Raw genomic sequence first — 13,570 nt, 5'->3', positions numbered from 1 at the left:
TTCCCCTACATGTGCATTGTGTTTAGTTGATTTGTATGTGACAGAGAGTACAGAACTTCCAAGTCCTTCAAAATGCCACGAATCGACAACGACTTGAAGTTGGACTTCAAAGATGTTCTTTTCCGTCCGAAAAGAAGCACACTGAAGAGCAGATCAGAGGTAGGTACAGATTAGGCTCAATATCATATAATATTTACCCGCGGGTAGTTACGGGATCTCAAGTTGTCGAATTTTGGTGAAGCCGGCCCCCGGTGACAAGAAAGAGAACATTCCTGGTTAGGGCGAATTGCATTTCGTAAAAAGTGTTTTGTCCATTTTTCTATTATTCGTAAATAGCTATGAACGTCTACAAACGCGATTGTGCACCACCTTTGTTGAAGGTCGATTCCCTCCAAGGTTGTGCTGACGTTCATGCTGAAGCTTAGAAAAAGCTTCAATTTAAAACAATCCAAGTCAAAGGTTGCATTGCAATCTTGTACAAAGGTTAATGCCCAAAGTTTGAATGGGGTTCTTTTCGAAGGTTAAATACAGCTTCAGCCTTATAAGGCCGAGAGAAAAAAATTGTGCTGTTCCGATAACCCTGTTACTAATCGTGTGTTTACTTTATTCATTGTAACGTTCCGTTCACCCTTTTACTATTCGTTCTTTCATGGTAAGTTATATGTTGACATATATGGTTTGTATGTATATCGACTTATAATTGAGATCTTGTTGTTTTAATGAATTATTTTACTGGTATCAATGACCGCTAGGTTCAGTAACCTTTGTGTGAGATAAAATATCTCCGTAACAACCCGACCTACCATATTTTTTACCTGCTACGTAAACACAGAAGCAAAAAAGAAAGAAGAAAACCGTAAAATCACGTGTTCGTTACCTGGCATTTGATGTTTTTGCACTTTATATATATGATACGTTTTTAATTTCTGGAAATGTTGTGACCAGTGTTTGATGGCCTTGAACCCCTGAAAATGCATACTTAAAAATAACAATATTTTGGAAAAAAATCCCTGCCGACCTACCTACCCTATTTTTAAAAAAACATGTTATCGGAATAGCACAATTTCTTTCTTTTGTTTAACCTTTGTTTCAAATGAACCGTATTTTTCTGAAAGATTGGACAAAGTTTACCTTCACAAGGTTAAATAATGCTTCGACCGGGAAACCTTGCATAAAAGTGACTGTTTGTAAAGGTTTTTTGTTGAAAGTTCAAATCTTACAGTCCATATCAGATTATATCATTTAAGATATTATTGTCAAGGGCTGAATTGTTGATTAGAACCTTCAGATATTTGTTTCTGATGTGTAGGCCTACGTCGCGTGAAGGTTGTTTCCGAAGGTTATATACATACTTGTCCAGAGTGTACTTTTATAATTATGTCAGGTCACCTTCATTCCTTGGTCTTCGGGCGTTTTTGCGTATTACGTCGTTGCAGAAACAGACAATTTTTTAACCACAGCTGAGAGTTCATGCTGTGCTACTCGTATCGTGATCGTAACTTTTACACTGCACACTGGTCTGACTGGTCTGATGATATATGTTTCGTCGGCGCTGGTCGTATACCATGGTGGAAAGAGGGATGTCCGAATTACACGTTGAGGGATAAGAAAAAAGAAACGACCAAGAAATGCGGAAACTAAGCTGAAAAGCGTGGCGATTTCGCTTTTTGAGAAAAAAATGACCTTTTGCTTGATTATAAAGTTCAATATTGTATCATACATTATAATTCTAACGTTATTTTGACTCGCCCTTGTCTGAGAGTCTTTCTCAAAAGTGGTTTCGGCAACATTACCATCGTCCATCTTGAAATGAAAACAAGGTTAATACGCATCATAGCAAGGCGTCGAATTTGAATGTTGTTTTTCTTGCCCGTCCTGGTAATGCGGCGTTGACAAATAGTCTGGCAAACGTATCGTACTTCACTATTTGATACAGCACTTACTATATCATACGAAATCGATAGCTGTGATATCGCAGCGGTACTTGTGGCGTGTATCGAACGCGCTCGGGTCATTGGGGTCATCGCCACAGTCCCGCTGCGAGCCAAACTACGGGCTTCGTTGGCAGTTTACTACGAAACCAACCGGTTTCGTAGATTTAACTCGCAAAATAATGAACTATCTTTGCCTTTGAATAAATAAACTTATATCATCTTTATCATTGACTATCAAAGAATCATTCTGTACGCCTGCTAACTTCCTTGACGATAAGAACACGTATTTTCGACCATTTTCCCGTGAGCCGTCGACGATTTCTGCGATGTTTGCCAGATCGCGCGTACAACGCACTGAATACGTTTGAGGTCAAAAGTTTAAATTCGAGCCGGAACCATCGACGCATATACGACTCATCGAAAAACGGTCAAAAATACATGTTGTCACTGTCGGGTTCGTTAGCAGGAGCAGAAGATGAGTTGTAGATAGTCAGTGATATAGTAGGTATAATTTGATTTATTCCAAGCTTTATCTATTTTATTATTTTGCGAGCTAAATCTACAACACCGGTCGGTGTTTTAGTAAACTGCCAAAAAAGCCAATGCGTTGGCTCGCAGCGGGACTGTGGCGATGACCCCAATGACCCGAGCGCGTTCGATACACGCCACAAGCACCGCTGCTACAGATAATGGCAGTGAATGAAAAAGTTATTACTGATGGGGTGTATTTTAAGTATATCAACAATATAGAACTTCAACATGTAAAATTGATTGTAGGTACAAACAATGTTGGCGTTGAAATATCTTTTCAGCAAAGGCTGCCAATTAACCTTCATAAATGAAGTCTGGAATTCTAGATAAGCTTATGTAGCTAGCTCGTTTGGATAGAATGAAAAATCAGTAAAGATTCAGTTGACCTAAATTTAAGATTTGATTAAGATATATCTGTGTCTACGGAAGCATTACTACCAACTGGACCTTTTCTTGTCAGACTTGTTGAAATTGTAATGTTGAGTTTCATAGTAATTTGACTGAATAACATTTGGTCAGAACATTGTAGTTTCGATAATAATTTCAAATGACACGTTTGTGACTGATGATTTTTGTTTGTACCTTGTTGTTCTCACCAGGTTGATTTGCATCGGACATTTACATTCAGGAACTCAGGTAAAGAGTATAATGGAATCCCAATCATTGCTGCAAATATGGACACCATTGGAACATTTGAAATGGCAAAAGCTTTGGCAAAGGTAATGACATTCTTTGTAGTATCACTCGGTCATACAGAGAAAATCACACTCTTGGTAAATCTCTGCTTGCAGTGTGCAGCAGCTCACAAAGTTACATCTGATTTGTAGATTGTCATTATTTATAACAACTTAAAGAGTCTGATACAAGGGCTATTCTCTATCTGATACGCTGTTGTTCAGAAATAAGAAACAATGAGTTTCAACCAACTATAGATTCCAACCGTTGCAGATTGGCCAATCTTCAGTCAACATCAGTTTGAAATGATGACAAGAATTATGATTTACATTTGATGTTTTATACTATAAGGAATTCCAACTGTGGCTCAAATAAGCATTGATCATTGTTTAACTTTTCGTAAAAGTTCTTAAAGCTTCTGTAAGGTGCAGTGAAAAATGATTGTTTTCATCAGGAAAGTACATGTCAAACTTCGGCTGAATTGACAGGTGTGTGGGATTCAGTACTTTTATTTGCATGCATATTGTAAAAAACTAACAGTAGCCAGTTGTACAATTACAATAACACGAACGCAATTACAAAAGAAAGTGAAAGTTCTTTCTGTCAATTGTAGGTCATTTGACAGAGCAATAATAGTTTTTGCATAATCATCCCATCCTCACTGCTACTAACACTACAAGTTCAACTGTTTCCCATGAAAATGATGAAAATGACAAGCTGTATTATAGCGTTCAGTATCATTGTCGCATTGTGAAATTTCTCCTGTTTTTACAGCATTCTATGTTTACTACAATCCACAAATACTACTCAGTTCAAGCCTGGAAGGAATTTGCTGAAAATAACCCAGACATTCTGAAAGTAAGTATTTTTGTCGTATTCATCCGTTCTAATTACATTATCTTATCATCAATTTTTCTTCACTGTTTTCATAACAACTCAGAATTTAACTGTTCTGAGCACGCCACCATGCAGACTGATGAAATGTGTGTCTGCACATCTTGTTTTGTTTGAGGGTCTTTAAACCTCGAGAAAATACACATGTAGGGTCAGACTTCACCGTACTTTGTTTACTTTTTCTTAAAAGTTAGAAAATACAGGTAATACAACTTGTTTTTATTTTTCTTTCAGTACATTGCTTGCAATTCTGGGTCTGGTCAGGCAGACGTGGAGAAACTGACTGCCATCTTGGAAGCTGTTCCACAAATAGAGTATATTTGTCTGGATGTGGCCAATGGGTATTCTGAACATTTTGTTCAGTTTGTCAAAGATGTAAGGAAAAGGTTCCCCAAGCACACAATCATGGTAAGTTAGTTTACCCTTTATCCCTAACAGACTCAGAGAGACAGGATGCTGTGAATAAAGTGTAGCGAAATGATTCAGTATATGAAAAGTGCACACCGATTTTGCTCATGTGACTGATATGTTTCATGTACTCTGGGCTTCATTCTCAGTGAAACATTTTTCCAGCTAAAGCTTCTCCATCCTCAAATAAAAGAATTGAGAGCTTCCTCTACTGTTCAGGATAAGATTATTCAGATTTCTAGAAAGTAGTATTGAGGTGGACATTTTCCTTGAGAAAGAAAGTCTTTTTTTCTCAAGTATTACTGCTCAGTTTTTGTTACCATCGATTTACCCGACGGTTTTTCATAATCAATATTTTTTACAATGTACCAGACACAATGAAAGCAAAAAATGCCCTGTTTCAGGCTGGCAATGTTGCGACGGGAGAAATGGTTGAAGAGTTAATCTTGTCTGGTGCTGACATCATCAAGGTTGGCATTGGCCCAGGTTCAGTGTGTACAACACGGAAAAAGACTGGTGTTGGCTATCCACAGCTCAGTGCTGTCATTGAGTGTGCTGATGCTGCCCATGGACTTGGTGGTCACATTATCTCTGTAAGCTTTAAGCTCCATAGCATGTAACTTTCCATGTACCAGTTTTTCCCGTTGTATTTGTTTTGTTTGAAAAATGCGGTTTTTTGGACTTGCCTTATAGTGTGAAATGCCTTGTTCAACACACCTTCTATAAGTAGCAGTATAATTTCCGATCTCTTATTATTGACAATTGAATTCTTGCTCAGACTATAACTTATTTGTCAGAAGTAACATTACATAGTGTACACATTTGTGGTGGTTGCACAGTAATATTTAGTTCACTGAGAAAATTATTTTTTTCATCAGTGATTTGTCAAAATTGTTAGAACAATCATAAAATACTGTTATTGTATGACATTTAGAACCTTCCGTGATCGTACAGAAACCTTTGAAAAGGTTTACATTTATGGAAGTACACACCTTGAAAGCAAAAGACTTATAAACTTTTGCTCAAACTTTGCTCAATGAAATTTTCAACTATTCTCTTACCGACTCATGATAAAAATCAGGGGTTATAGTGCAAATTGTTTTCATTACAGAAACAAATTATCTAACATATACCGATATTTGAAATTCAACATGGCCGCCAACCATGTGTTCACTCTATTGGGACAAATAGAATTTTTTGATTTTCGAAAAAATAAGACATTGATAATGTTTCTCCCTCTAAGAGCTTTATAATAATGAACCCCCACAAGAAGTAGACAACAAAAGTGTTGTAAAAATTTGAGCATCCGTATTTCTGTCCCTGAGGCACATTTTACCATTAATTCAAACTCTCGTTGATGAATTGTTGAAAAAAACTCCAAAGATCATTCTGAATGTCCAGTAAGAGATTTTGAAAGCAGCCACCCAATAAGTATGATTTATTTGTAGGTCAAGTTTGTCTTTTAGAGCTGACAACTAAAATTGGATAGTTGTAATCACAACCATTTCAATGACTGAATGGCAAAGTACCCTAGTACCCTTTTTTGCAAACTACTTCAGTTTCAAGCCGAAGACAATCAAGCGAAGAATAAAAGTGTTTAATCATAACAGAGAGACTATCTGTCACTGTGTAGTGGTATGAAACACATTTCAACCCTGGGATGGAATTGAAAAAAGTGAAATGGTTCATTAGCCCTTTCTTAAGGTGAAGTACTACGAATAACGTCAAAATTAGGTTGTGGTGTCATTTTCTTGAAACTTTGCACAAATATTCTTGGAATTTGTGTAAGTGCAAAAATGAAATAAAAAATGGGGGTCACCACGCTCGTTTCCATGGAAACGGACGTTAAAATGGCGTCGTTAAAAATGATAAAAATGATAAAAATGATATAATTCACTTTAACTAAAGAAAGCAATTATAAAACGCTTAGCAAATGAGTTAATTTTAATAAATACCAAGACTTAAGATTCATATCTATCGAATGTATAGCTTTCATGATGTTTGTAAAGAAATTTTAACATAAGTATCGATTACAAAATGACGATATCGAAATTATATCACTACATAATTTTCGAACTTTCTTCCTGTCGCTTTGAATGGTGTCATTTTGACCAAACTTGGCGAACAAAATTCTGACATAATACCATTTAGTTTACACTTTTAATAAAAGGGTGTCACCACGCTACTTTTTACAATATCTCCAGGTGAATGGGTAATGTGCGCCATGTAAATGGGAGAGAAATGTTAATTTTTCGCTCATATTGAATAAAAACCAGCTTCCTAGGGGTCAAAATATGACAATGTTGTTGGTGACATGTATTTCCAAGAGACTGGGTCAAAAAATTAGGTAAAAGCGCAATTTCAACAATGACAGGGGATGTTAAATACATGCTCTACAAAATAACCCATTTGCGGCAGGCTGGAGTTAAATCTGCGCAGAAACGTTCTAAAGCGTGTGCGCGTCCGAATTCGTCGCCCTTTCTTAAAAATCAACCTTAAGACTCTTTTTGATTCCATTATTATATCTTTTCACTGTCACATTGTACGTTTGTGTGTATTTTATATAGGATGGTGGCTGCACTTGTCCTGGTGATGTTTTGAAAGCTTTCGGTAAGATGTTCTCACAATATTCTGCCATACACTTCCTGCTAACACTACCATCCAGCCCCTTAAATATTCCTGCTACATCACAAGTCAATTAGCAATGAACTAATTGTATGGTACTCTCATGATTCCTTGAACAAGAGATGCATGTGTACTGATTTCACATGTGCTCTTCCGGTTTCCACCAAGGTAGTTCAGCTTTGATAAAGTTATCACACTGATAAAAACCAACCTTAACACTTCACCAGGTCATTCCATACGATTTGTTTGTTGAAAGAAGTATCACTAGTTAAAATATTTTGTTTTTAAAGGGTTAAGCAATAAGAGAACAAGTAGCATTTGACATATCGATTTGCATTGTGCAGTAACATGCCTCAATGACTTTCACTCAACAATATTACCACACTAGCCAGTAAATAATCAGTAATTCCAAGCAAAACATACTCTTTCAAGTGAAATCTCCCCAGCTTCCTTTCCATTCTTGAATTCTAGGTGCAGGTGCTGACTTTGTCATGCTTGGTGGTATGTTTGCTGGACATGACCAGTCTGGAGGTGAGACAATTGAGAAGAACGGCAAGAAGATGAAGTTGTTCTATGGGGTGAGTTCATCGACTGCCATGAAGAAACATGCTGGTGAAGTGGCTGAGTATAGGTGAGAGGACTGATCACTGGTATCAAACAGCATCTTTTTACAGAGCACACCACATACTCACTGTGCTAAGAAACATGGCAGTGATATGGGATTGCTGTTATCGAGAGCCACTCTCAACTTTCTGCAATTCCAGTGACTGCTTCAAATATTTGTGATTTTGTTTGATATACATCAGTGTCTTGGATCCTGAGCTTTCATATTCCATCCAGTGGTGGTATTTTCAATCTGATCTCCATACTACAGGGTGTGTAAGGTAGTCTTTTACAATTTTAATTGCTTGGCATTCTGGTACTGTGAAATGGATGCTAATGACATTCTTAAAGTGCCATCTGCATACTATTACATCTGCATAAATCGATCATACATTTTGCTTTGATTCAAAAACTGGACTTGATCAAATGCAGAAGTATGATGTGCAACCGACACAAGGGTGTTCTCTTTCATTAAGAAAATTCAACATGTTAAATCGAAACGTGTTGGAACTCAAGGGAATTTTAAGAAATTCCTACATTGACATATTAAATTTTATAAACTACTTCTAGGAGTGTTGGTTTTTGATGGTTTACAACTTTTCTGCCAAATTACCAGATGTTTCATTCATTTGATTGTCTTCTTTCTTCTCATTATTTACAGGGCTTCAGAAGGCAAAACTGTTGAGGTTCCTTACCGTGGCGATGTAGAAGCTACCGTTCTGGATATCCTAGGTGGTGTGCGCTCTACCTGTACATACGTTGGGGCAGCGAAGCTTAAGGAACTTAGCCGGAGAACAACTTTCATCCGAGTTACCAACCAAACCAATGACATCTTTGGTACTTCAACATGAGAAGTGCTGCAACACTATTCAACAAAATAACAGGGCATTTTCCTTCAGGTGTTCTAGCTGCCATATTGGAATATCTTTAACTAATAGTATAGGTCGTATACCAAGATGTGATAGTGTGTATTTTTGTATTTTAGTGCTTACCTTTCATTGACACAAGAACATAAATAATCCAACATGAACATAATCAAACTTCAACCTGCGGCCAAGGAAAATTTAATCATTTGCTAAAAGGAAGACTCAGATTGAAGATTTCATATAGCTTTGTTTTGTTAATGTTTTATTTTAGATTATAATGTGAGGTATATGATACATTGGCTGCTGTACATGTTTAGTTTGACATCCTGTCTCTAAAATCCTAGTCACGATGAGGGTGAGAGTGTGCTTGGTTCGTCAACGATGACTTTTTTCATTGAAAACCTGACAAACTTGCTGGAAGTTTCACTTTCATTCAGCTTTTGCTTTAAGAGTTGCCGTGCTTTTCACTGTGAGCAAGGAGCCATGCATTAGCAAGTGTGTATTGAGGTGAACTTATAATCTAGTGATATGATGCATGCACCATAAAAATAGGGGTAGTTTGTTGTCAATTTTGAACAGTGATGACACTGAAAGGTAGAGTCGCCTATGATTAACAGAACAAGGCATGATATTGATAAAATGTTGTATTATTTTGCATAAAATTATGAAAAATTTAGTAAAATTCCATAATTTCAGGAATTAATCTGATTTGGTCAAATGAGCTATATTTGGTATTAGAAAGTTTCAACCTTCTCCCTGTGAAGTCTTTTATATTAATATTTAATATCATGTAAGGTTGCTACAGTTACATCTTAGTCAAATACGGGCATTCAATCTAATCAGGGTATCATGGGAATATTGTCAATATGTTTTACAAATTGCATGACACAACCCGCAGTGTTTTATCCAAGATGCTAATGTAAGGGGGTGCTATGCCTTTTTGCTACAATTACAAGCAAGAATTTGAAGTTACACAAGGGGATTTGAAAACCATGGCTTTCAAAAAGTTATTCATTTCATCAGGACTCATTTCATGTTTTCGGTGAATTCTCATTGACTGACTGATATTGTTCAGCACAAGTAGTGACAGTTGTGAAAAGTTTCCAATCTGTAATTTACCCTGTTATGTTTACCACTACAAAATGTTACAGTATAGTATGAAAACTGTGTCTCTGACAATTAGTGTGAGACGTCTTTTGCATGGGCATTTCATGAAAAGTTGCAAAATCAAGTAACATGCCAAATGTGTACTTTTGGTAGAGAGTACTTGTTACATTGATGCTTGGCCGTAAGTAGGTAACAACAAGTGTATATGATCAGGAAGTGGTAGGATTAGGTATCTACAGGACTAAATCCTCCATGACTGATTGACAGGCAGGGCATTGTTGCTTGCTAAACTGCAGGAATCTAGCGATTCCCATTTTTCCATCCATTCATTGGTAAAGTCAGACCTGTGTGTAGGAAAATGGGATGAATCTGCCAAAGTGCTATCACAAGTTGGAGTTATCTTTTCCATGAGAGTTCACTTTTGTCACATTACCAGAAGTGTTTGAGGGCGCTGTATTCGTTGTTCCGAAAGGGAGGAGTTGCTGTTCAGTTCGGTCTTAGGGTTGTAACTTTTACGTGGTTAACGGACGGAAATTCCGCACACATCTCTTGCTAAAAGTATAAGATTAGCTTTACAAAATTTGGTTTTAAGGTGGTTGAAAAGGTCATAATGGGACATGATGCTGCTAACAACGGTAGCATATCTGATACAACGGCACAAAGAACGGTTGATTTTCCTCACAACAGGATAAGTAATCCATTGGACGTAACCGGACAATTTATGCATGGCACGTTTGGAACTAATTTATGAGGATTGGATCATTTATTTGTTAAAATTTATCAAAGGTGTTAAGTGCCCTATGGCTGAAATTCGCAATATTACAAAATACCCATAAAAACAAGTCTATTGCAAAGCAAAATAAAAGCAAATGAATTTACATTTGCAGATCAAAACATCATTACTATACTATCAAATTATCTCATATTAGTTCCAATCGTGTTGCATGTATACGCCTCAAGAAGGTAGAATTCCCCAAAACCAGTCAGTTTGCAGGCTGAATTATGACGTACTGAAAACACTTGTACAATTATCAGAAGTCGTCCGTCTACTAGCTCTTTCGGGAAAACTTGAAAATCCGCGAAATTGCCAAGGACAAACATACTCAGATCTATTTAGCCATGATTGAACAACGTCGGTCGTGATACACACTAGGCGGCTCAGGCAAACGGAAAGTCTTCACTGAGTCCTTGCGCACGGTACAAATTTAAAACTGCAAATTCCACCTGACAGAATATAATGGAATTTCGTCTCTTGCAAATATAGCAGATATCAGTGGATATGATATAATAGCCTGCTTTTGTGTTTGATCAACTCCTTGAGTTGTCAAATTTCAGCAGGCATTGTGAAGATTAGAAATTAAATGATCAGTCAATGTAGGCTTTCAGTGTTAATCAGAGGGGGAAATAATAAGTATTTTATTACTTCAGTATATTTATGATTTGATACAATGATTAGACTTGTCAAGACGAGAAAATGTTTATTTGCTACGAAGCAAAATTGAAACACACGAGCCCTTAATTACCAAAAACATCTATTTTAATGTTTCAACATACTGTTACAATATGTCGGTAATAAATCGCCCCAACAATATATTTTTCACTTAGTTTTGACAAGGGCACTCCATGTTTTAGGTGCAATCGTCAAAATCTTGTGGTTTACCAGTCGATGGGATTGGGAGACTCCTTTGTACAGTTTTACAACAGATCGTGGATAGCAGGTAATGTGGAAACCCTTGTTTTATTGACATCTCTCAAATATACATGTGTGTTATTAAACGTTTTGTTATATTCTTGAATGTGAAAAAAAGTAATTGTACTGCAGCTAAACAAAGTCACGCTAACAGCTTATTGTAATATGTTCCGACCGATTTGGCAGTATCATTGAAACCAGATAATAGCTTAACATTATGGTCAATGCGAAAACTTTTTATCGACAAGCATAACAGCTACTGAGACTCCATGCTATCACTGAAAAGCTTTCTGAATAATAACAACTACTGTTAAAAAACATTTTGATGTGAAACAAAGCCGCTCATTTGTTATTGCCATGACTTAAGAGGGTTAATGTATAACATCAATTTGGAAATATCTTGTTCCTAAATGTTTTCATTTCAGCACATCACCTCTTGCATAATTTGGAATACAGTCTATGGCCAAAGTATTTCCTAACAAGGCAACCTTTTTGTCCTCACATAATGCCGACCTTTAAGTAAATTAAAGCAATGGCAGGCGAAATGTACAGACTAAAGGCTATTCTCCGAAATACATCAAGTAATAATCTTTACGGTTCACTCAAATGTTCCGAACTTCCCTTCTGTTCACACAGTCAGCACTTTTATTTTGTTTCGCGCCTCTGGTCGTCTGAATGTTGATTAGCTGCCGTCAGATATCCTGCATGTATAAGAGAAGAAAATCGACCCCGCAAAGGGTTTATATTGTTACCCTGTTTTCAAAATTAGGATACCACTTCCGTGCATTACGGTCGTTATTATGGCTCTTACACAACCTCAATACTGATGCAGGGGAACAGTTTCTCGAATATCTACTCAATCATGGGTTTATTAAAGCATCTGTACCTTTTTCATTGGATCACTGTTATAAGCGTCATACAAACTTTTGTGTTCCGTGCAGGCAATGCGTTTTGGCAATGAAAACAGCTACAATGATTTTCATAATCCTAAAGAGACTGTGATAAAGAGAATAGTGGACTCAAGAAAATGCAATATTCGTTCAGAGACAATTGTATGTGAGTTGCAATATATCGCTTTTTCCCTATGGTTACATAAGTTGTACAAACAGGGCTAATACGTTTGGTGAACAAGACACTTGTAAACGAACCTGTATAACTTCTCTATTATTTCATAAATATAGTGAGTTTGTCATCATGCCGCAGGAATTATTCATTCAGTTAAAATAAACAGATTACTTCAAGTACAAAGTAATGAAATCGATTACTTAAGTTTCATGCATCTTGCAATCCTCAGATAGATCTCTATCTGAGGATTGCAAGATGCATGAAACTTAAGTAAAGATTTCATTACTTTGTACTTGAAGTAATCTGTTTATTTATAACGCTCTGCTTTTTGCATTGAGCACTGTAATTTCCCTCGAGGACATCTGTATACATCGATATATATATATATATATATATATATATATATATATATATATATATATATATATATATATATATATATATATATACATATATATATATATATATTAATTTTGTAGTATATTTTAAACATTCAGTCATTCTGAATTATTGTGAAATTGTTGACATAAGTTGTGAGATAGTAATTTCAAAGTTTGAATTGTAAAGTTTGAATTCAGTATTGTGAATTACTTGTGAATGTATTTCACATTTTTATGCATAATAAGATGTCCAGAAGTGGTCTATATATATTGATGTCATGTATCAATATCAAAGAGTAAATAGCAGTATATCAAAACCTTCAGTGGGTCATGACTGGTGCCTGCAGTCATCCAATTATATCATGAGAAGCTATAGAGAGCTATTTTTGTAAGTTGTAGCCAAATCTGATCAATGCAAGTGTCTGTGAGGGCCCTTTCTTTCAATGTTGAAACCATAAAAGCACTGCCTTTTGTTAGCTATCATTTATACTCATGAAGAGAATTAGCTTTTACCTGAAAACTTGTGACCTGAAGGAAACTAGCTTCATTGATTATGAGAACAAAAAATATCTTATCATTTTACTTGTTCTAAAACATGTTACTGTGTCTGTATTGTGAAATGCTAGTGTACGTTGCTTTCTTATACTGAATTCTCAAAAAGAAACAGGAAAGGATCAGGAATTTGGCGTACTTTTCGCATGAACTGCAGGTTTCATAATGATTAGTACAAGTTGTAAAGCAGACTTTCAATGTGCAAACATCCAGATATAGACATATTTCTCTAATATATTA

General features: G+C 36.2%; 1 protein-coding gene across 1 annotated transcript; it reads left to right on the top strand.

Annotated features, from left to right (window-relative positions):
- On the top strand, positions 1 to 9,696 carry LOC139147285 (GMP reductase 1-like). Its single transcript, XM_070718313.1, has 8 exons — positions 1 to 159; positions 3,065 to 3,184; positions 3,915 to 3,998; positions 4,269 to 4,442; positions 4,847 to 5,035; positions 7,010 to 7,052; positions 7,539 to 7,698; positions 8,332 to 9,696. Exons 1-8 carry the CDS (start codon positions 73 to 75, stop codon positions 8,519 to 8,521), a joined length of 1,047 nt encoding a protein of 348 aa, XP_070574414.1. The 5' UTR covers positions 1 to 72; the 3' UTR covers positions 8,522 to 9,696.
- The last annotated feature ends 3,874 nt before the right edge of the window (positions 9,697 to 13,570 follow it).

The sequence above is a fragment of the Ptychodera flava genome, chromosome 13, assembly GCF_041260155.1.
Source record: "Ptychodera flava strain L36383 chromosome 13, AS_Pfla_20210202, whole genome shotgun sequence".
NCBI classification, from domain to species: Eukaryota; Metazoa; Hemichordata; class Enteropneusta; family Ptychoderidae; genus Ptychodera; species Ptychodera flava.
Note: the sequence above shows the minus strand (reverse complement) of the source record. Positions and strands in the feature narration are given on the sequence as shown.

Bases quoted from the DNA above. Each gene is read 5' to 3' on its own strand.
- LOC139147285 (XM_070718313.1), top strand. From the start codon at position 73: ATGCCACGAATCGACAACGACTTGAAGTTGGACTTCAAAGATGTTCTT. The intron at 3,185-3,914 runs GTAATGACATTC...CTGTTTTTACAG, and splicing joins TGGCAAAAGCTTTGGCAAAG to CATTCTATGTTTACTACAAT. The intron at 4,443-4,846 runs GTAAGTTAGTTT...GCCCTGTTTCAG, and splicing joins TCCCCAAGCACACAATCATG to GCTGGCAATGTTGCGACGGG.